General features: G+C 41.6%; 1 protein-coding gene across 1 annotated transcript in view; it reads right to left on the bottom strand.

Annotated features, from left to right (window-relative positions):
- Window positions 1–2,320: 2,320 nt before the first annotated feature.
- LOC135216404 (X-ray repair cross-complementing protein 5-like) overlaps window positions 2,321–23,694 on the bottom strand; it is a 205,487-nt gene continuing 184,113 nt past the window's right edge. The window contains exons 10-13 of the mRNA XM_064251693.1: window positions 7,711–7,902; window positions 6,425–6,625; window positions 5,503–5,696; window positions 2,321–2,588 (exon numbers count right to left, since the gene is read on the bottom strand). Coding sequence (XP_064107763.1) covers window positions 2,472–2,588; window positions 5,503–5,696; window positions 6,425–6,625; window positions 7,711–7,902 — 704 coding nt within the window. The 3' untranslated portion in view covers window positions 2,321–2,471. The remainder of the gene's footprint in view (window positions 2,589–5,502; window positions 5,697–6,424; window positions 6,626–7,710; window positions 7,903–23,694) is intronic.

Below are 23,694 nucleotides of genomic sequence, written 5' to 3'. Positions count from 1 at the left end.
GCCCAGGGATGTTTCTTGATGCGAGTTACAAATTCATTTTTATTACCCATGACTGTAATTGCTTTCCAAACACTTTTTCATGAGGACGAATAGTCTCATACGAATTTGTCCGCAAGGCATAGTAGCACAAAAACACCAGGTTTTGATGTAGGAAAAAACTATTTTTGGTAGCAACCGAGTTTCAAAGGAGCTTTCAGTCCCTTTACTTTTAAAATCAATCAGTCATGTGAAGAATAAATTTCGGAATCTTGTGATGAATTGGAAGTGACAGTTCATGGTAGAAATAAAGCTATTTGTCTCTGCCATCCCGTTATAGTATCTGATAATTCTAAATATGAATGGGCAACACTTGTCCTTCCTCTTGAGTGGAAAAAGACCCTATTGGAGATGGCTGCCCAGTACTTTGAGACCCCAATGAGAAAAATCTCAGACAGGAGAGCTCCAGCTGAATTCCATGCTAGGCTTCACCTCAATATTATAACTTCTACTACTATGCTGGAAGTAGTTTCTAGAGAGCTTCAAGTCTTCCAGAACATAGTTCCCTGTAGTGGCCAAAACACTTAGCTGGACTCTATGGGGAGCACTCTATGACTTTGAGTGTGGCATTAAGGCTCAAAAGGAAGCATTAGCAGGCTCCATCATGTCACTCCCCAATGTAACCTCCCTATTACCTTCTTCCCCTTTCTGTTGGGACCTTATTGAAGAGTCTGTTGTAGCACAACTTTAAGTGAGCTCAACAACAGAATTGCACGATATATGCTTCTTGGAAAAGGGGGAACCTGGTTAACAATACTCCTGAGGGTTTCCTCTTCCTAAAGCTAAGAAAGCTATGACTTGGAGCCATACAAGCCTCCAGTCACTACTAAAGGATCCATCTAACAACAGAAGAACAGCAGCAGCAGCAGCAGCAGCATTTTCCTGGTAGAGAAAAAGAAAATCAACTCTTGGACTTCCTATTACAGCTAAGGGAAGAGGTGAAGTCCTTACAACTTGTGTGGTCAGGAGTCATCTTCTAAGTATCACATGCATTGGAAGTCCTTCCCTTGGGGGGACACTATTATTATTTTCAATGGGCTAGGGTGGAAAAGGTCTCACCACCCCCTCCTATAAAAGGGAGTTTTTCAAAAAATCATTGGAAGAATATGTGCAAGCCTTCTTAAAGGGAGTCATAAAGACATGTTTTTATTCACCACCAAGCACATCTCTTCAGTGTCTCCAAGAAAGATTCCTCTGGGCAAAGTGATCCTTGACCTGTCAAGTTTGAACAAAGATGCTGTTTTCCACAAGTTTTGGATTACTAGTGTTGAAAAGTATGTTTGCTCGTTCTCCAAGAAAACTGGTCCATCTGTAGATCTAAAAGATGCATTCTGACATGCCCATTATTGCCATTCCCTTTTGCCCTTATTTATAAGTCTATTGGGTTGTTGCACTACTGTTTTCCCTGTTAGGACTTAGAAGGTAATATCAGTACTAAATGCTGAAAGAACGTTTTTCTGTTATGACTCCATACTCTCTGTAAATTTTTCCAAATATGGATATTCTATTCTGAGAGGGCTTAAATAAGAATTGACACATTCTGGATGATGCACATAATAAGAGATAGTTAATATTCCAGCAGTTTGAAGGTATCTATTACCTACCAAGACAGTTTACAAGTGTTTTATTACAAATTATGAATAACTGATACACATTCTCACACTCAAAGATATACCTTACAATGTTTTTAGATAGAAAAAACCAGATACGTATTTTGCTCTGTAACAGGAACTTAGATTTCTGTCAAGTAGAATTGTATGATAAATCTTGCACAATTATTAAACTGGTTCTGTTGGGGTCTTTCTTTGCAAACTCTGCAGAAAAAATAATAGGAACCCCTTTCACAGTATAAAAAAAAATTACAAAATATATTTGAGCTTAATCTACCTACTAACTACTTGTTCAGTTCCTGAAAGAAAAGAATTTGGTAAAAAATATAAAAAAAAAACTAAAACACTGAAACAACACTAACAAAATTCAGGATGCTAAATTACAGTCACTCATAAAAAACTGTTACTTAAAAGGGTAGATCTTTTAAAGTGAATTTTCCACCATCTGGTTAAAAAAAAATTTATTTAATCTTCTGTGTGATGCAATGTAATTCTTAATTATAGTATAAGCTAATTAGGCAGACAGTTTTTTTCATATGTTAAAGTTACACAATAGACATGTTTTGCTCACTTTCATGAAAGTAACCGAAATAAATTCTTGTAAATTTAGCATCCAGAAAACATTCATAAACTATTATCAACAAGAAAAACGTTTGCACTATACACCTCCCTTTGAATAAGAGTAAGGCACCTGAATTTCAAAAGTGCATCTCAAGTGCATTTTTCTTCAGAATAACAAACAGTTACCTGGAAAACCAAAAAGGAACTGAAAGTATCTGAAGTACTTTGTACATCATACATAAACTAAATTATACATTCCAAATTCTATGCACCTAATTCATCCATAACATCCTGCACTAACTGTGCTTTCTTCTTCCCCGTGACCCTGACACCTCGTTCTTGAAGCCAGGACTTCAGTTGATCCATGTTTAATTTGTCAACCTACAATAAAAAAAAATAATAAATTGTTGAGCATCAGATTACAGTATTTACACTATACTTTCAACTCATAAATAAACCCAACTTTTTTTGCTATGTGGGTAATTTAGAGAAAAGGCTCTAAACTGTCATCCTTCAGATTTAAGGGTCCAACACTCTGTGGTCTAGTAAAAATAGGCAGAAAGTAAATACAATAAAGTAGTCCCTAATAAAGCTAGAAGTTTTAAAAAGAACTGTATATTAACCCTCTTACGCCGACTGGACGTATTTTACGTCAACATTTTTTGTCTCCCGTGTGCCGACTGGACGTATTTTACGTCGACTTACAAGTTTTTTTAAAATTCGCGGAAAGTTACTTATAGGCCTACCAGCCTAAAACTTTTGAATCACACGCCTTGGGGGATGCTGGGAGTTCACGGATCAAGGTATTGTTTTGTTTACAATCGTTACGCAGGCACATCTCGGAAATTATTTCGTCACTTTGACATAATTTTTGTACCATTGTAAATTAGCCGTTACATGAAGTATTATATATGAAAATGTGCGCATTTTTATGTAGAATACAACAATAAAATACTCATGGTTGTAGCTTTTATCAGTTTTGAGATATTTTCATATAAATAACGATAATTGCCAAAATTTCAACCTTCGGTCAACTTTGACTCTACCGAAATGGTCGAAAAACGCAATTGTAAGCTAAAACGCTTATATTTTAGTAATATTCAAGCATTTACCTTCATTTTGCAACATATTGGAAGTCTCTAGCACAATATTTCGATTTATGGTGAATTTTTAAAAAAAATAACATTTTCTTTACGTCCGCGCGGTAACTCTTCCGAAAAAATCATACGTGCGATTGTGGTAATGTTTGCCCCATTTTAAATTAGCCGTTACATAAAGTTTTATATATGAAAATGTGCGCAATTTCATGTAGAATACAACAAAAAATAATTGAAGGTTGTAGCTTTTCTCATTTTTGAAATATTTGCATATAAATCACGATAACTAGAAAAAAACCACGTTCGGTCAACTTCGACTCTACCGAAATGGTCGAAAAACGCAATTGTAAGCTAAAACTCTTACAGTCTAGTAATATTCAGTCATTTATCTTCATCTTGAAACAAATTCGAAGTCTCTAGCAAAATATTTAGATTTATGGTGGATTTTAAAAAAATTCTTTCCTTCCCTCCGCGCGCGGATTCTCCGCCACAAATCTCCGAAATGCGTACGTACCATTCTCGGAATATTTGTTCCGTTTCATATTAGGCATTTCATAGAGTTTTATATATGAAAATGTGCGCAATTTCATGTAGAATAAAACGAAAAATTTTCAAGGCAGGTTTTAAGCTTTTCTTATTTTCCAAAATAATTGCATATACAAAAAATATATAATAAAAACAAAAATTTTGACATTCGGTCAACTTTAACTCGTCAGATATGGTCAAAAACTGCAATTGTAAGCTAATACTCTTACAGTATAGTAATATTCAATCATTTGTCTTCATTTTGAAAGAAATTGGAAGTCTCTAGGACAATATTTAGATTTATGGTGAATTTTTGAAAAAAATATTTGTTTACGTCCGCGCGTTACGAATTCATGCATTATTTTGTGATAATATTTTATCTGTGTTGCTTTTATAGTTTTACAATGTGTTATATACCAAAATGATCACAATTTAGTGTATATTACAACGAAAAAAAAAAGTAGCTTGTTACCTTTAACCGTTTTGCGCACAGCGCGATTTGAATACAATTATATATGAAATTTCGTTTTTGCGCTATCATATATCGCATTATTTATATATGATAATGATAATTTTTTTCATTTCTGATGGTTACATACTAAACTTCAGCCAATGAAAAAAAGGAGCCAAAAATGAACTCTTAATCTTGAAAACTAAGCGCGCTGTGATTTTTTGAAAAAAATATTTTTTCCACTTCCGCGCTCACTCTGAAACACCTCCGGCACACGGGAGACAATTTTTTTTTTTTTTACCGCTTCGGTGTAAGAGGGTTAAGGTGGAATAATGAAGATAATTTGAAAGCTGCTCTCCCAATAAACACTATAAGCTGCTCTGCACAACTCTCATACTTCACTTCACAATACTATCCTCCAAAACTTGTTCTTCACCATTCTAGGAGCCTAGAATGCTAAGAAAGACAGTGAATATTTATAAAATCTCAATGGTAAGCACATCATTCCACAAGCTTTACCTTTCCTAATTTATAAATCCTCCCTATAACATCATCAAAAAGGAGTTATTACTTCCTACAACAGTGCTGTGGGATTTATGTAGAATTTCCTAAGTTGCATTTTTATTATGGAGAAGTTTTATGGAGAAATTTAATGTGACTACTCAGTCACATGTCTATATTCTCAGCCGAAGGAAGGTCAAGTTGTTGTTGGGCAACTAGACGGAAAGAGACCAAAGGGAACAGATGAAAATTAAAGGCAGAAACTAATAGAGCTGAGGTTTAAGAGATAGTACAAAAAACTTTTACCACCATCTACAATGCCCCTTGCAAGGCAAACTATGCTCAGTAAGCCCTAGGGGTCATTGGCCCCAGGCTACAAAAAGTTATCCCACTTCCTCTACCATTCGATTTTCATTCATCCTCTCACTCAGTAGCAGTATTGCTAGCCAAACATGCACCTCAAAGTCTTAAACACACCTTGAATCTTCAGCTATTGCAAGACAACTGAGGTTGGTTCCCTATGATGTTCAGTAACATCAAAGTATTAAAACATTTTTTTTTTATATAAATACGTATCTATATGTAGGGATAGTTGATATCTTTAATCTGAAGTGGTAAAACACACAGCTATACATTCAAAATCCATGGGGTCTTGACACCACTGCCATAAAGATCAAGGGATGACTTTACTAATTATGACAAAAGTGACACCTTAACTTACTTTTCCTTCTTTTGCCAAGTCTTCTACACTCATACTTTTTGGGTCAATTTTTGGTTTCTTTGGTGCAGGAGTAGATGATGCTGTTGGCCTTTTCTTTGGAGGGTTAGCTGGATCATAAGAGGGTGGATACACTAAGTCCCGAAGTTCATCTAGTAGTTTACCCGCTTTCTTAAGAATTCGATCATTGGGAGGAACTGAAATGTAGTCAAATCAAACGCTTACATTATTATTACTATATAGTATTAATGCGATAGTTTCATAGAGTACTACGACAAATTTCTAGACTAAATGAGCTTTGCCAAAAGGATTCCTTCATGAATAAAGGATGTAAACTAGAGCTCAGGCAAAGACAATGACAGAACGGTATGGAAGAAGAGACCAGAGAGAGAGAATGGATGAAACGTGTTAGGCAGAGAGTTCTGCAGCGAAGTCTTAAATTAAAGAGCTCAGCATAAGGATTTGTTCTTTAAAAAAAAAATCCTTTTACTACTAGAGAATTTTCAGCCTTATGAAGATGAAAATTTGAATTACCAACTTTACAAACATTCAGGAAACTTCCCAAATGCAAATGGTGTAAGTAGAAATGATTAAAATCGTAATTGTTTAAGAGGTACATGTATTCGTAAATGGTACACAAATATCAACAGTTACAATACTACAGATCCTATACAGTATATGGATGTTCTGAAGATGAATAGCCCTTACTGCAAATGGTACCTTAAACATATTCTTGCACTTCTTAAAAATACTACATAATTGCAGTGTTAAACTAAATGATTTAATGCAAAGTTATGTGTAAAATAACAGTTGATTTTTGTAACTGAAAACACCAAATTCTACCGTACTAAAATAAAAAGCCATTTCATTGTCACTTGAAGTATTATGACAACTTGCATGCAAAAAATTTCCATAATTGCATTACCTGTGTGATCTGAAACAGGTTCCAATTCAGACCTATTCAGTGCTAGAGCCTCAATGTTACGCCAGTGAGTTTGAAGGCTTGGATTATCAAAGCCTTCAGGATTATATGTGAAGTGCAGTTTTTGTATGACTGCCTTTGCTGCATCAACTTGATCTGGAGTAGCACGAGTCATATTCTCCATCTCAATATTGCGAAAATCGTCTGCAATAAAAAAAAATGCAAAAGTACCTTCCAAAATATATAACTGTAACTCACATACACCAAATAGAATTACACTCCATTTTAAGTTGAATATTACTCTCATATAAATGCTGTCATTTCTCAATCTGTGGAATTAAAAGAAAATTCCTACTGTGACATATTTCCCATCTGTGAATTTGTGACAATACTAATCTGTGGATGCATGAGGTAATACAAGATGATGAAAATTAGTATACACATACCCATAAAATGAAACAGTAACATATGAATGATTCAATCAGATATTCCTCTTTTCTACTAAAATATAAATTATTTACAATTTCTGGAAACTACTTAAAAAAAAAAAAAAGGTTTCTCAGCCCATTTTATGCATTTTCATTCATCAATACTAGGTGAAAAGACTTGAAAACTGGTTGAACTGGTTATATGAGTGCATTATCAATGAAGTTGGGGTTACCCATACTCCATTGACAATAAGACTGAAAAGTTGATAATGCAATGTACAATAAAGCTACAATTCTACTTAGGCAGTATTATTATCAGTACTGGTACCAACAAAAATAGAGCGTAGTGGCTGCGTCCCTTGTGACACGTATAACTGGTATCATTATGTGTTTGTATCAATGGCCAGATGATCGATAAAAATTCATCTTTCTCTTAAGAATAGCATACTCATCCATTGGAAGACGTCATCTTTCCACAAGTAAACAAACAAAATTGGCAAAAATAAAACAGGTAGGTCTTGTTCTTCAGTCTAACCTAAGGCAAATACATGTTGCATTAATCAAACCCTAGCTTCAGGGTTCTCAATTCTGATACCAAGAGTGAAAATACCAAAGTTCCATATGTAGATGAGATAATGATAAAAGGGAAATGGAGATGGCTTGGAAATGTCCTTGCACAACCCCTGGGAAGACTAAATGTGCTCCTATAGGATGAAGGATGAGTGGAGGAGGACTTGTGGGGAAGAGATTAAAAAATGAGTGCCAGAATTTCACCAAAGCTCTGCATCACACGGCTCTAGTGGCAATGATGTTATGCAGAATAAATACAATTAATGCTACAGGATAAACTTAAAATCATACCTGCAAATGGGAGATGGCATGCAATAAACCCTGGAGGAACAACTTGACAATTGCTCCCATCTAATTCTTCTGCTTGTGGAATAAGCGCTGCCCATGAGACTGATGTATTCTTTCGTGGAATGAAACGTACTATTGGAGCCACTTTTCTATGTAGACATCTCTCTAGCAAAGCTGCAAACATCTTCTTGCTACCTATTATGACAAAAGATAAAGGATTACACAATTACCTTGCAAGGACCAGACAACCTGCTAGACCCAAGTTATCCTCGAATGAGTCCAAAAGAAATGGCAATCTTTAGGGAATAACAAAATTACATACTTGCAAAAGACCAAGAATGAATAATGTAGTTCAATAGTTTCACATGATAAGGTAAAACTAGAATAATCTACATTATTATTATTATTAATAGGGGTTAGTTTTTCCAGACCTCTGAGTCTCAAGTAGACTCTTCTCGGGCTGGTTGGAGAATCTACAAAATTAAGCAGAGCTAAAAGTAAAACCAAAGAAAATCTTACAATATAATGTTTACACCTAAAACACAAGAGGAGGAGTGACAATCTACCAAATTTTAAAAGCAAAGATCCCTAACAATAATTTGATATCATATACATGTGTAACTACAAGGATTCAATGATCAAGACTTTATTATACATAATGTACTTGATGGATGAAAGTACCTTTAGAAAATCTGAAACCCAAAGCATATACAATATGTTAAGAAGGGCCACTCATTATCAGAAGTTATCCCTCTTCTAAAGTTATCATATTTCACAAATACAACTCATGATTTGAAGGATATTAGGATAATTGATCATGTGTTTACTTTTTCACAAGAAACAACTATATTTTCTGAAATTTAAGGAGAAATAACATATTCCTGCCTGTCCATACCACTTAAGGATTATACAGTAGTAGTTAAAAGAATTTGTGTGTTATACCCTAGTTAACTAAAGCCTGGACTTTAGCTCCTCAAACTATAGATCACTGCCAAGGCTCATAAAGCTGTCAAATCTACAAATGCTCACTGTGTTTCGCACAATACATATTGTGTACATAAGGACAAGGACAAGACTACATAGAACAACTAATTACATGTATAACTAACACTGGGGAAAGCCCTATGACACAAAAATGTCAAGTAGTACATAATTATACTCCTTACAATATATGCAACACCCTTCACGCCCTTAACCCTTAAACGCCGACTGGACGTATTTAACGTCAACATTTTTTGTCTCTCGGGTGCCGACTGGACGTATTTTACGTCGACATACAGTTTTTTTTTTAAATTCGCGGAAAAATACTTTAGGCCTACCAGCCGAAAACTCTTGAATCACGCGCCTTGGGGGATGCTGAGAGTTCACGGATCAAGGGGTTGTTTTGTTTACAATTGTTACGCAGGCGCACAAGCGCGAATTTCTTTCTTGCCGCACTAAAAAGTATCTGACACACATCTCAGAAATTATTTCGTCACTTTGACATAATTTTTGTACCATTTTAAATTAGCCGTTACATGGAGTATTATATATAAAAATGTGTGCATTTTTATGTAGAATACAACAAAAAAATACTCATGATTGTAGCTTTTACCAGTTTTGAGATATTTTCATATAAATAACGATAAGTGCCAAAATTTCAACCTTTGGTCAACTTTGACTCTACCGAAATGGTCGAAAAACGCAATTGTAAGCTAAAACTCTTATATTTTAGTAATATTAAATCATTTACCTTAATTTTGCAACTAATTGGAAGTCTCTAGCACAATATTTCGATTTATGGTGAATTTATGAAAAAACTTTTTCCTTACGTCCGCGCGGTAACTCTTCCGAAAAAAATCATACATGCGATTGTGGTAATGTTTGCACAAATTTTAAAATTAGCCGTTATATAAAGTTTTATATATGGAAATGTGCGCAATTTCATGCACAATATAACTAAAAACAACCCATGGTTGTAGCTTTTATCAATTTTGAAATATTTTCATATAAAAAATGATGTGACAAATTTTCAACCTTCGGTCAACTTTGAATCTACTGAAATGGTAGAAAAACGCAATTGTAAGCTAAAACGCTTATATTCTAGGAATATACAATCATTTACCTTCATTTGGCAACAAATTGGAAGTCTCTAGCACAATATTTCGATTTATGGTGAATTTTTAAAAAAAATAACATTTTCTTTACGTCCGCGCGGTAACTCTTCCGAAAAAATCATACGTGGTAATGTTTGCACCATTTTAAATTAGCCGTTACACAAAGTTTTATGTATGAAAATGTGTGCAATTTCATGTAGAATACAACAAAAAATAATTGAAGGTTGTAGCTTTTCTCATTTTTGAAATATTTACATATAAACCACGATAAATAGAGAAAAAACCACGTTCGGTCAACTTTGACTCTACCGAAATGGTCGCAAAACGCAATTGTAAGCTAAAACTCTTACAGTCTAGTAATATTCAGTCATTTATCTTCATTTTGAAACAAATTCGAAGTCTCTAGCACAATATTTAGATGTATGGTGAATTTAAAAAAAAACTTTCCTTCCCTCCGCGCGCGGATTCTCCGCCACAAATCTCCGAAATGCGTACATCCCATTCTTGGAATATTTGCTCCATTTCAGATTAGGCATTTCGTAAAGTTTTATATATGAAAATGTGCGCAATTTTATGTAGAATAAAACGAAAAATATTTGAAGGTTGTAGCTTTTCTTATTTCCGAAATAATTGTATATAAAAAATATATATATAAAAAAATTAGACATTCGGTCAACTTTAACTCGTCAGATATGGTCGAAAACTTCAATTGTAAGCTAATACTCTTACAGTATAGTAATATTCAATCATTTGTCTTCATTTTGAAAGAAATTGGAAGTCTCTAGGACAATATTTAGATTTATGGTGAATTTTTGAAAATAATATTTGTTTACGTCCGCACGTTACGAATTCATGCATTATTTTGTGATAATATTTTCTCCGTGTTGCTTTTATTGTTTTACAATGCGTTATATACCAAAATGATCGCAATTTAGTGTACATTACAACGAAAAAAAAGTAACTTGTTACCTTTAACCGTTTTGCGTACAGCGCGATTTGAATACAATTATATATGAAATTTCGTTTTTGCGCTATCATATATCGCATTATTTATATATGATAATGATAATTTTTTTAATTTCTGATGGTTGCATACTAAGCTTCAGCCAATGACAAAAAAAGGAGCCAAAAATGAATTCTTAATCTTGAAAACTAAGCACGCTGTGATTTTTTGAAAAAAATATTTTTTCCACTTCCGCGCTCACTCTGAAACACCTCCGGCACACGGGAGACAATTTTTTTTTTAACCGCTTCGGCGTTTAAGGGTTAACAATGTAATTTGGTTCAAGGTTCTAGTATAACTGAGTAAAATGGTGATATCTACAACTGTACTATTGATAATAACAAAAATAATTCTGACCCCTATGCAGACATATTTTTGATGGGCATTGAAGGATTTGGGGTTGTTTCAGGGGTGAAAAATCATCCAAGCTTTATCAAAGAAGAATTAATCACATGGAGTAATCTAATAAATGCAGCCTTCATTTAATCAACATCCACTTAATAGCTTTCATCAAATTTATTAACAAAGCAGACAAATGGAACATAAGAACACAACTTCCACACAAAAAATTAAAAACTGACTGAGGGATAAAATCCTGTCTTGTTCAAAACAACCTTATTATCATAAGCAAAAACATGTGCTGTTCCTTAGAACAGTCAGCAACCAACCACCTAGCACCTTATCTACAAGTAAGTTACACATACTGAAATTATATAAATTTTCATAATGAAATTCATTATTTGGATACTTAGCTACTGTTAAATATGACAATTTGTCCAAAATTGCATTTTTCCTAACTATACAAACCTGAGGTCCTTTTACAATAGGAAGGTACTAGCGGCAGCTGGATAGGTCGTAAGCTTTCGAACAAGGGGTTCGGTAGTTAACTGCTTGTCTGACAGGCGCGCGCGCGCGACTGGGAGGTAAACAAATCACTTTTGCTTTGGCCCAAGCAAAAACTGCAGAGTGAGGGGTGGCATGAGGTGGGACTATGTGTAAAAGGACCTCAGGTTTGTATAGTTAGGAAAAATGCAATTTTGGACAAATTGTCATTTGTTCCGACACGGCATACAAACCTTCGGTCCTTTTACAATAGGAAGACTCACTTCTTGGTGGGAGGAATCTGAGTCTTTTGTGAACAGACTGGTGTTCGCCCAACCTTGGAATGCCTCCCTGGTCGTAAGAGCGAGGGAGGGATCCAAGCCTCTGTCCGATTGATCGGGGTGTGCACCGCAGGATCAATGGTCAGACCTCTGGACCAAGTACTAAGAGAGAGGCAAGCGTATCTCTTCGTACCAGCAAACAAGAACAAGTTCCTATTTGCAAGAGGCAACATAAAATTATGGTTTGTCTCTTGTTGGCATCCACTTCCCCCCCCTTGTAGGAGGAAGTGGTGGATATTCGCTCCCATCCCTAGTGAAAGGGATAGGATGGGGCTCTGTCGAGTAGCTCACCTGCATCTCGTCCTTATCCAGCAAGGTGATGACCGTATCCCTCTACCCACAGGTAGAGGGGGAGAAAAAGATAGGAAGAGAAGCCAGTCACTCTCTCATTCACTTATCTATTCTTACAGTCACACCAGGACTCGAGGGTTACGAACTCATACTGTAGGTAAGGGTCTGCCGCCACTGTGAACGTCGTCTGGGTGGGGCTGATCGACACCTGACAGGAGAGAGCCGATACCGTCCTCCGACTCATTCCAGTCCTCGTCGAGGTCGAAACCTCTCAGGAGGACCGAAGGGGTATTCAAATACGGTGTCCGAAGACACGTAAAAACGCCTCTGTCGCAGTAGAGGAGGTGGAAGTAGCTTGTTCGACCGGCCAGAACTGAGAGAGCCTTCTTGTCCGGAAACGAGAGACTACCTGGTTCAACACAGTCGGCAAGCTCCGATCGCGGCAGACCCACCGTCGATTTGGGTTCCCTCTCGGGCCCCAAAAAGACTCGAGCCGAGACGTGGCTCTGCTGGTGGGAGCGGCGATCCTTCCCCGAGGTCGTTGTGCTGACGAATCAGCACCATAACCTCGGCAAAGTTCCTCTGGATCTCGGAAGTCACAGCATCTTGCAGAGTAGGACCGTTAAGCCCTTCGAACAAGAGCATATTCCGAGAACCTCCCCCCTAAGGAGGGGGAACAGCGACAGCCCTCTCGGTCTCCTCCAGCCACTTGCGCATACGTCCTGGCCGGTCCAAGAACCGTGCCTGGCACGTAGGGCGTCGTGGTGGGATCATGAGGGGCGCACCCCTCACGATCACTCCTCAATACCTCACTCCTCCCGGTGTAACCCGAGGAGGTTGAAGGTACGGGAGAGGCAGACCTGACGCTCCCTCCTCGCTCGCTGGCAGAACCAGCAGGCTTGGAGGGCTGCAGGCGATCGTCAACCCGTGGTGGCGATCGAGCTGCAGGCCTGGTCGAACCGTCTCGCTGTGGAGAACGGCTGGACTGAGCACAGCGGCCCCGATCTCGAGTGTCAGAAGAGCTGGTGCTGGTTGCCGTACCCGATCGACGGTCAGGCGACCTGCAGGCTCCACTGTCACGGTGAGACCGGTGCTTGTCCTCACGGCACGTCACATCGCTGGTTCCGGCCGTGGCTGGCACCGGCGAACGGGGGGACCTCTTCCCAGCCTCAGCCCGTGGCCGGTCGTGGACCGTCACGTCCCGGGTAGCCAGCTGGTCGCCGCGAGAGCGAGAGCTGGTCTGGTGAGAGTCGCGTGAGCGGCTGTCACCAGTCTTCCGCTCCGTGCCGTGAACCTGACGCTGAGCGGGCTCAGAGGTCTGGTTCCTGGCTGCACGGTCGCTGGTAGGCGACCGTACACTCGGTACCTCCCGCGAACGAGAGGCCGAGACGGACCCTGATGCAGTGGCAGAACCACTGACACCAGGCGAGGAAGTACTGGTGTTAGCCGGTACCCCTCTGGTCCCCGTAAGTCTTCTTCCTTGCGGAAAGGAAGAAGAGCGGGACGCGTCCGAAGGAGCAGGAGGACCAGCGGAAGGAACCCTCCCGTCCCACCGAGGTGAGACGGGTCCCGAGAAGCTCCCGAGGGAGACTTCTTAGGAGGGAGGAGGCAACCTTCTTCTTCCTCGGCTGTGAAGCCCTAGAAGTCGAAGGGGAAGAGGCGGCAGCCGACGACGATGAAGAAGATGAAGACGACGACGACGACACCTTCCTCCTCTTCTTCGTCAGCTTCCTCAGGACAGACGTAAGATCTGCTATCCAGGGCGGAGCCGGGGCTGCTGTAGCCGAAGCTACATGGCCCGGACGCACCTGTACAGACAGACCAAAGTCTGGGGTAGTACCACCACGAACAGGGACGACGTCAGCAGGTATGGGCATCTCAGGAACAGCAGGCACAGCCAGCACAGCATCGGTAGGGACAGCCAGCGCAGCAACGGCAGGGACAGCCAGCGCAGCAACGGCAGGGACAGCCAGCGCAGCAACTGCATGGACAGTCAGCCCAGAATCGGCAGGTACGGCAGGCAGCACCGGAAACACAGGAAGTGGAGCAGCAGCCAGCAACATCCTGGTACCGGCGGCAGGTCCAGGGGCGAGCTCTAGGGCAGCGGAAGTGTGGTCGCGGCAGCGCGGCAACCACGAGCGGCGGCGGCACGCCCCCCTCTCGGTACGGCGAACGGCACTTCACAGCGGCTGTAGGCAAGACTGTTACCACGTGAGGCGAGTACACCAGGTGAGGAGGGACGTCGTCACCTGGAGTCGATATCGTTGTCGTGGTCACCACTCCATGGGTGACCGCAGTAGGCCCAGACATAGAACCGCAGCCCCTGGACACTAGCACGCCCTGCAAATCGAAGGATGCCCATACCTCACCAAGGTCCACCCTCGTGGCAGTAGCACCTGCGGAAATAACAGTAGTAGTGATTAGTGGGGGGGAAGTCCCCTCGCGCGGGGGGGTGAGCCCCACACCGAACGAGCGGAAGACCCCAAATACAATTGTACATCGGGCACCGAGCGCCCTCCCCGCGCTCGACGGATTCAGGCGAGGAGAGAACCCAGATAACCCCCCCCCCGAAGGGGAAGGGCCATCTGTGGGGAGCTGAGGGGGGGGGGGGGGGGGGGATTCTCGTTCCCCACCCCCGCACAGCACCCATGTACCCAACAATAATAATAAGAGCCCGAGAGCAATCGTGCCCTCGGCACCGAATGCAAGGGCATAAGGATCAATTCCCTGACTGAGCGGAACTTGAACCAAATAAATATTGATGCAATCAATAATAAAAGGAATAAAATGAAAAAGAATCTTGCATTACGATTCACTTCACAATGAATAAGGGCTCGGATCGAGCGCATTTGCGCCCTCGGTACCGAGCGCAAGGGTAAAAGGATCCATTCCCGATTATGAACGGAAACCTTAATCCATAATGAATTGATGCAATCAAAATATATATGAAAATGAAAAAGAATACTGCGCTTGCGATTTCACTTCATACAAAATAAAAAGGGGAAGGATCAATTCCCGAACAATTGCGGAAACATTGATCCAAGTAAATAATGCAATCTCAATAAAATATGAAAATGAAAAAGAACTGCACTTGCGATTTCACTTCAGTCAAATAAAAAGGGGAAAGGATCAATTTCCGGGTAAGAGCGGAAACTGATCCAAAATGAGTATTGCTACAATCAAAATAAATATACGAAAATGAAAAAGAATACTGTACTTGCGATTCCACTTCCATACAGAATAAGTTTTCGTGCCGAGCGCATTCGCTCGGCAACGAGCATACAGGTCAAAAAAATATAAATGAAAAGGGCACTTACTTACGATTTTCATCTACACATTTCCAACCAAAATATAAGCTCGGAGCGAGCGCTCTCTCGCCCTCAGCACCGAGCATACACAATAAGAGGATCATTTCTGGGAAAAATGAATTCCCGCACTTACGCCCTTCAGTCCCGGCACTCGGGTAATCGGAGGGCGTGGAGAAACCAAGATCCTTTAATTCACAATTGAATTCAATGTAAATAAATATGAAATGATTGTACTTACAATTCAGTTTCACTAGATAAATAGAAAAAGAAAAACACAACCATGCGAAAGCAACGACGATGAAGCGGGCAGAGAGCGATGATACACGTCTACACGCCAGCAGGCCGAAAGCAAAAGTGATTTGTTTACCTCCCAGTCGCGCGCGCGCGCCTGTCGGACAAGCATTTAACTACCGAACCCCTTGTTCGAAAGCTTACGACCTATCCAGCTGCCGCTAGTACCTTCCTATTGTAAAAGGACCGAAGGTTTGTATGCCGTGTCGGAACAATTAGCTATATCTCCCCACCGATTAGGCGAGTCAGCATTCAAACAAAAAAATCGAATGGCTGCCCGGATGACTGTCTAGTTTACCTGCTCTCCACCAGGGGTGTTTCAAATGTTTCAGCTCTTGTCAGAATTCTCCTTGACAGCCCACTAAGTTGTGGGGAGGCTGGGTGGGCTTACTTTAACAGTAGGTAAGTATCCAAATAATAAATTTTATTATGAAAATTTATATTACTTGAGATTAATCTTACCTACTGTTAAATTTAGCTGATTCCCACATTAAGAACAGGATGATGGGTAGTGCAGCTAGACAAAATTCCGCTCAGCCATTCGGGCTAAAGGTTTTTTATACGAAACCCAAAACATTCTCACCTGATCTGGAATCCTTGGTGGATTTTACTACCACCAGAGTTGGATTCCATCCAGGGAGCAAGGCTCTCATACGTATGCAGCAAAGAGCAGCCTTGCAGAAAAAACCGCTTCGATTCAGCCAGCATGAAACATAAGCGGTATGAGGGACCCCTGTGCCTGGGTCCAAAAGCCCTATCAGACGACAGTCACTTAAAATGAATACTTTTACAATATAAAGGTACGCTCCTATACAAAATTTTACCTTCACGCTCCCTAAAATTTTAAAACCCGGGATTTAAACAAAAGAGCCTAAAGAATTGCTCTTTTTCGGCTCAGGAAAAGACTACCCACTACTAGTAGTGGATTAAGGGCTTTACTGTTTTCAAACACAATTCTGTAAACTTAAGGTAGTGATCAGGCAAAAACTGAATTATACTTCTACTGTGATACATCAATCCTATTCTGGAGCAACAAATTGACTTAACACTAAATGAAGTTGCAACTGCTGCTCACATTATGAATGTTTAACTTCAATAAGGTAGAAGATATGGAGCTAGTTTGCATGCACTAGCCTATCCATATGTCACAGAGGACCTTGTGTTCCTTGACAGTTTCTAAAATACTAAAAAAGGTTAACTTTGCCTCTTCCAGGCTTAACCTTCACAAAAACATTCTAGGTTTTCTAAAACCACAAAACAAAAGTTAACTTTGCCTTGAAGTTTAACCATTGGCAAAGGCGTTATAAGTTTCTAAAAATCACAACACAAAAGGTTAACTTTGCCTCTTCCAGGCTTAACCTTCACAGATACATTCTAGGTTTTCTAAAACCACAAAACAAAAAGTTAACTTTGCCTTCAAGCTTAACCATTGGCAAAGACAGCTAGGTTTTATAAAACCACAAAACAAAAGGCTGATTTTTGCCTCTTCCAGGCTAACCTTTGACCACAACTTCTATTTTTCTTAAAACCACAAAACCAAAGGCTAACTTTGCCTCTTCCAGCGTTTACCTTTGACAAAGATGTTCAAGGTCTCTAAAAAGAAGATAAAATATGTTCTAGGTTTAACCTTTAAATTTAAATACCCAACAGGATAGAGAAGTTTCCTCTTTTTCCCCCCCAAGGGGTTAAATTAGAATTCTTACAGGGAACTGTAAATCATAGCGTGAACATTACCATCAGCTCTAAGGCAGAAAGCTAAAATAGCATTCCCTTTACACCAGCTTAAAGAAGGGTGCTGACAGTAAATTTACTTATTAACCACTGCTAAATGGAATTTTTATTCTAAAATTAATATTAATAATACTTACCTGTATAATTTATCTAGCCCTAAATCCCCAAAAACCGCACCAAAATTTACCACATTGGCAACCCTGTTACCTCCTATTCTGTCCGCCAGTTGGCAACACTGTCGTTGACAGATACGAAAAACCTTCCCTCAAATCAGTTGTGATAGGCAGATCGTGGGGTAGGATGGGTGGGACTAGATAAATTATACAGGTAAGTATTATTAATATTAATTTTAGAATAAAAATTCCATATTAATAAACATTACCTTAATATAATTTATCTAGCCCGATTAACCACATTGAAAAGGAGGAGGGAATCTGAATACAATTTCCCCTTCGGACAGAATAGGAGAAAACAAACAAAGAAATATATATCATAGGCAGTCAAAACTCAACCCAAGGTCAAAGATACTAACAACTCAAAGTCTCCTACCATAATGCCACCAACTGCGGTAGCACAGGACAAGGAGTAAGTGCATAGTCAGTCCGTCTGTACTAAAGTCAGGTGCCCGACCAGGTGACCAGTCAGACGAATTGCGGACAGCAAGGCTGCACCCTGAAGACTATCAAGCACTATTCTTTCCCTAAAGGATGAGTGTCTGGACTGTCTGGGCGATTCAAAGCTAAGCAAACCTTGGGGGTGTATCAACGCAACCCGAAGTCGCCAGCAACGAATCGGCTCATGAGCAACTCCTAACTCGAGCTTTCTGGTGCCAGAGAAAGGAGCGCGGAGCAAAAAGGCGATTCAGTCCCGAAGGACGAATGCCTGACAGTCCAACCTGGTCTCGTGTTACACGATCATCGGGGGTGTATCAACGCAACCGACTTCGTCAACAAGAAACTCAGGGCTACTAAATGTCGCCTGATCTCACACGAGTGTCTGACTCCGAGAAGACAGGTGAGACAAAAAGTAGATGGGGTGAGCGAGTCACCAGATGACAGCAGACGATCCATCGACTAATTTCCCTGTCCAGGACAGTGGAAGAAGCAGGAGTCGTCAGGACAAGCGAACCAGTGGCTAGTCCTAGGTCAGCAATCGACTCTGGGAGAAGCGTAGTCGCCTGTGCCGACAACCAGTGGCTGGAACCATTTCACACTGAAAATGGAAGCAGCATGAGTTGCCAAGCAGTCAGTCCTTGTCATCAAAAAACACCTAAATACCAAACTGCCTAATTCCCATTATAACTACGTCAAAAACTGCCATGGGTTATAATACAAAAACAAAAAATATATACAACAAAACAAAAATTAATGAATAATATACAGGTAGCAACCAAACGTAAAACAGGAAGACTACCTAATTCTCCTGTCTGACGACCGGTCCTGCCATCACCAACGGGCCCAAAGAACGAAGGTCGCCTAGAACTAGAGAAATATCCCTCAAGTAAAAAGAGGCAAAAACAGAATTAGAACGCCAAGTCGCCGCCTCAAGCACCTTGGCGACTGAGACGTTCTTCATAAAAAGCTACTGATGTAGCAACTGCTCTAATACTGTGTGCTCTCGGCGTCTGGTCTTCCCAGCAGCCGAACCACCAGTTTTAACGATCAGATCTCTTAAGAAAAAAGGATACACCATTCTTTGAAATAGGTCTCTTGACATTTCGGGGTGAAACAAACAGATGACGGGGACGACCCTGAATGTCCTTCGTGCGGCGTAAATAACATGAGAGCGCCCTAACAGGGCAAAGAACTAATTCATTTAAATTACCAACAAAGTCGACCAGCGACTTCAGTACGAAAGACCCGGGAATGGGCAATTATCAGACGATTCAGTCTTTGCGACAAATTCAGGAAGGTATGACAAAATCATGTCTTGTCCAGATCTGGCAACCAGAAAAGAGAGTGCTTGCAGTTCACCCACCCTCTTGGCTGTAGCCAGTGAGACAAGGAAGAGTGTCTTAGAAGAGAGGTCCCTAAATTTGGCAGAATTCAGAGGCTCAAACGGAGGGAACCTTAAGGCTTGAAGGACTTTGTTAACGTCCCATGTCGGAGGCGAACACTGCGGCCTGGGTCGAGATAGGGAAAAAGATCGAAGTAAATCTCTAATGACATAAGATGAAGAGATCTCAGGAAGCCTTGCCTTAAAAACATAGGAAAGCATAGACCTATAACCCTTAATGCACGAAGGTGACAGGGCCCTGTCACGATGTAAATGAACTAAAAACTCCGCTACTTTCGGTAAGGAAGGTCTAGAAATTGAATGTCCTTGAGACTTACACCAACGTCTGTAAACCGACCATTTAGCCTGATAATTTACTCTGGTTGATTGCCGCCTGGCAAGAGCCAACTGTCGCGCCACTCTGGAGGAGAACCCTTCGTGCTTGGAGAACCTCCTGACAGTCTCCAGGCATGAAGATGAAGCATGTGGAGCCTCTGATGGAACCGATGAAAATGGGGTTGTTTGAGAAGATCTGGTCTCTCTGGCAGGCGAATGGGGGGTTCCACCAGTGCTTCCAGAAGGTCGGGAAACCACTCCTTCTGTGGCCAGAAGGGGGCGATCAAGGTGAGATCCAGACGCTTGGTTGCCCTCACTTTGTTGAGGACTGACCTCACCAGAGAGAACGGAGGAAAAGCATAGGCTTGAAGTCCCTCCCAGTCCTGCAAAAGAGAGTCTGTCCCGGCACTCTGAGGAGTCTGGTAAGGGGCGAAGAATATCTGGCACCCGAAAAATTCAGTGGGTTGGCAAACAGATCGACTGGGAGTGACAGGCCATTTCTTCCTGAGGCTGTCGAAGACTTCCTGGCAAAGTGTCCACTCCGACCCTTGAACTTCGTTCGGTCTCGACAAGGCGTCTGCTAAGACGTTGTGAAGGCCCAGGATAAACTGAGGGACCAACGTAATCCCCCTGCTCTCTTCGCCCAACACAGGATTGATCGGCTTCTTGAGTGAGAAGATCCGACTGTGTGCCGCCTTGGTTTCTCAAGTACGAGACTGCTGTGGTGTTGTCGACAAAGATCGCGACAACCGACTCCAACAGTTGTTCCTGAAATGAAAGAAGGCCTAGGTACACTGCCCTCAGTTCCCTCCAATTTATTGACATGCTCCTCTCCTCCTCTAACCAAAGGCCCGAAGCGGCTTCGGAGCCCAGGTGTGTGCCCCAACCTTGATCCGAGGCGTCTGACCAAAACATTAGGTCCGGAGGAACCGAAAGAAGAGATGTCCCTGACTTGAGGCGGTGAACTTGCATCCACCCACAGGAGATCCTTCTGACATTGTGGAGAAGAGGCGACTATCGTGTCCTCGGACACGAAATCCCATGACTGGCGAAGTGTCGACTGAAGGGACCTCATTCTGAGACGACCTCCGGGAACCAGTTGGATGAGGGATGACAAATGGCCCAGGAGAGACCTCCAAAGAGAAACTGGCTGCGTTACGGAGGACAAAAATTCTTCGATCAGACTCAGAAGCTTGTCTATCCGTTTCTGAGCGGGAGAAACCCTCAAAATTGGGAATTCAAAACAATCCCCAGATAAGTCATGATCTGGCAGGGATTAGATTGGACTTGTCGAAGTTGACACGAATGCCCAACTCGACACAAAGAGACAGAACTATCTCCCTCGACCGGAGACATTTCTCTAGAGATTCGGTCCTGGACTAGCCAATCGTCCAGATACCGAAGCATCCTTACGTTTAACTGATGCAGAATAGCTGAAACAGGAGCCATCACCCGAGAAAAGACCTGTGGAGCAGTGGTGAGGCCGAAACAAAGGGTCTTGAACTGGAAAACTCCCGAGTCCATGAAAAACCGAAGGTAAGGTCTGCTTCTGGATGGATGGGGATTTGCAGATAAGCATCCTGCAGATCGATGGAAATCATCCAGTCCCCCTCCTGACGGATGAAAGAACAGTCTGGACCGTCTCCATCCTGAACTTGGACTTTAGAATGAACTTGTTCAAAACCGAAAGATCTATGATGGGGCGCCAGGCACCCGAGGCCTTTAGAACTACAAACATCCGAGAGTAAAACCCGGGAGAAGGAGGAGCTCGCTCTATGGCATCCTTCTCCAAGAGGGCCGAAAGCTCCTTCTCCAAGGCTTGACCCCTGATTGAGTGAGGGGAATAACTGCTGAACTCGAGAGGACAATTGGAAAGTGGAGGTCTGGAAACAAAAGGGATCTCGTAACCTTCCTTCAGGACCTCCACCACCCAAGCATCCACCGCTCTCTCCCCTGCCAAGCTGACCAATGGCGGGAGAGACAAGCTCCTACTGCGGTCTCCAGGCGAGGTGATGACTCCTACTTCCGAAAATTCTTACGCAGAGACAAGGAAGAAGAAGAAGAAGAAGGTCCTCCTGGAGGTTGAGCTCTTTCTCTGCCCTTAGAGCCACGCCAAGAACCTCTCCCGCGTTTCAAAGGGTGAGCACCAGAGGATGAAGAAGAGGCACCAGCAACCTGAGATGTACTCTGGAAAAAAAAGCCAGAAGAGGTTGTTGGGCTGGAGCAGAAGGTACAGATCTGGTCCTAAACTTACGCTTACTCCTTGAAGGAACGGGAGGAAGACCAGAGGAAAAAGCTCTTGATAAGGCCCAGTGAGCTTGGGAAGAGGCATCACCTTGATGTTCCTTCAAAACCTCAGAAAGTACAGAAATATCGAAAAGAAAATCGCCAAAAAGGAGAAGAGGACAACAGACGGGTTCTCTGAATCTCCGATACAGAGGAGGGTAACTGCGACAAATACAGGTTACGCCTTAGAGAAACAAGAAAGGCCTGCATTGAAGCAGCAAGCTCGTTCTGATGTACAGAAGCGATTGAAATGGATGAGCAGAATTTCTCAAAAAGAGGAGCATCAGGAGGAACAAACCCGGAGTCCTTGATATACATTAAAAGCCCTCCGAGGACCCACATATTGAAGGATTGAGCTTCTTGTAAGGAGCTCATAACAGCCTCCATAGCAATAAAATCTTCAATTGAGACAGAGACCGAAGCCTTAGAAGGCAAGGGTTGACTTGAAAGTCGGACAAAATCAGGATTTGGCTTGGGGGGTCGAGAGAATGAAGAATCATCCGCCACCTGGTAAACTCCTCTCCCGGTGTCGTAGAAGAGAAGAGAGCTTCCTCTTCCCTTCCCCGATCACCTTCGAAAGTTTAGCGGCAACGTCCGCCCTCACTCTCGCGAACCTCTGGGCAAAGGGAAAACGTAAAAATTCCCGTGACCGGGAAGGACCGTCAAGAAAAATCCCTTCTGTAATACAACGAGGCGGAGGCTGCTTCTGCTCTTTAGGCCTTGCCTGATAAGAAGAAAACTCAAAATTAAATCAAAAAGTTTTCTTGAATTCTACATCATGACATCCATTCGAGGAAACATCAATATCACACGAATCTGCGTCATCATCATCATCATCGTCAGATCCTAACTTAGAAACTTCCTCTGAAGTAAAATCCTGACGACTAGCTATCTTAGGTCTGACACTAATATCCCTCCCCCCCTTCTCCTAAATAAGCGCCCTTTGGCACTGTTACGGGACTAACAGGGGACACGTTGGGTAAAGATTCGTTAGGCACCTGCCCGGACCGGATCCCCCTAGGCCTTCGCCACGACGGGGTTCACAAGCCGGGGTATCTGTCGCACCGTTACCCATGGTGCTGTCGACAGGTACCTGACGAGGAGCTGAAAAATGAATCTAAAAGTGTTAGACATTCTAGTAAAGGCTTCTTGAAAATTCTCTGACAGATTGTTAAACTTAGCAGAAATATCTCTATCTAGACTAAGCTGTAATTTCTTAAAATTCTGTTTCCAGGTAGTTTCCATTGCCAAAATCTTCGAATCTACATCAGAAATAACTTCACTAATTACCGGTTGTACAGGGGGCAAAGCATCAATTAATTCGGAGTCGGAGTCGTACGATACCGAAACCGAAGAGCCAGAATCATGAGCGCCCAAGTCAAAGAATTCGTTAGATACAGTTCTAGCAATCAATTTCTTTTTCTCCTTAACCGATCTTTTACGCTGCAAGATTGTTTGGCGTTTCATATAAGCAGTCATATCCTCGT

Source organism: Macrobrachium nipponense, chromosome 6, assembly GCF_015104395.2.
Source record: "Macrobrachium nipponense isolate FS-2020 chromosome 6, ASM1510439v2, whole genome shotgun sequence".
Classification (NCBI taxonomy): Eukaryota; Metazoa; Arthropoda; class Malacostraca; order Decapoda; family Palaemonidae; genus Macrobrachium; species Macrobrachium nipponense.
Note: the sequence above shows the minus strand (reverse complement) of the source record. Positions and strands in the feature narration are given on the sequence as shown.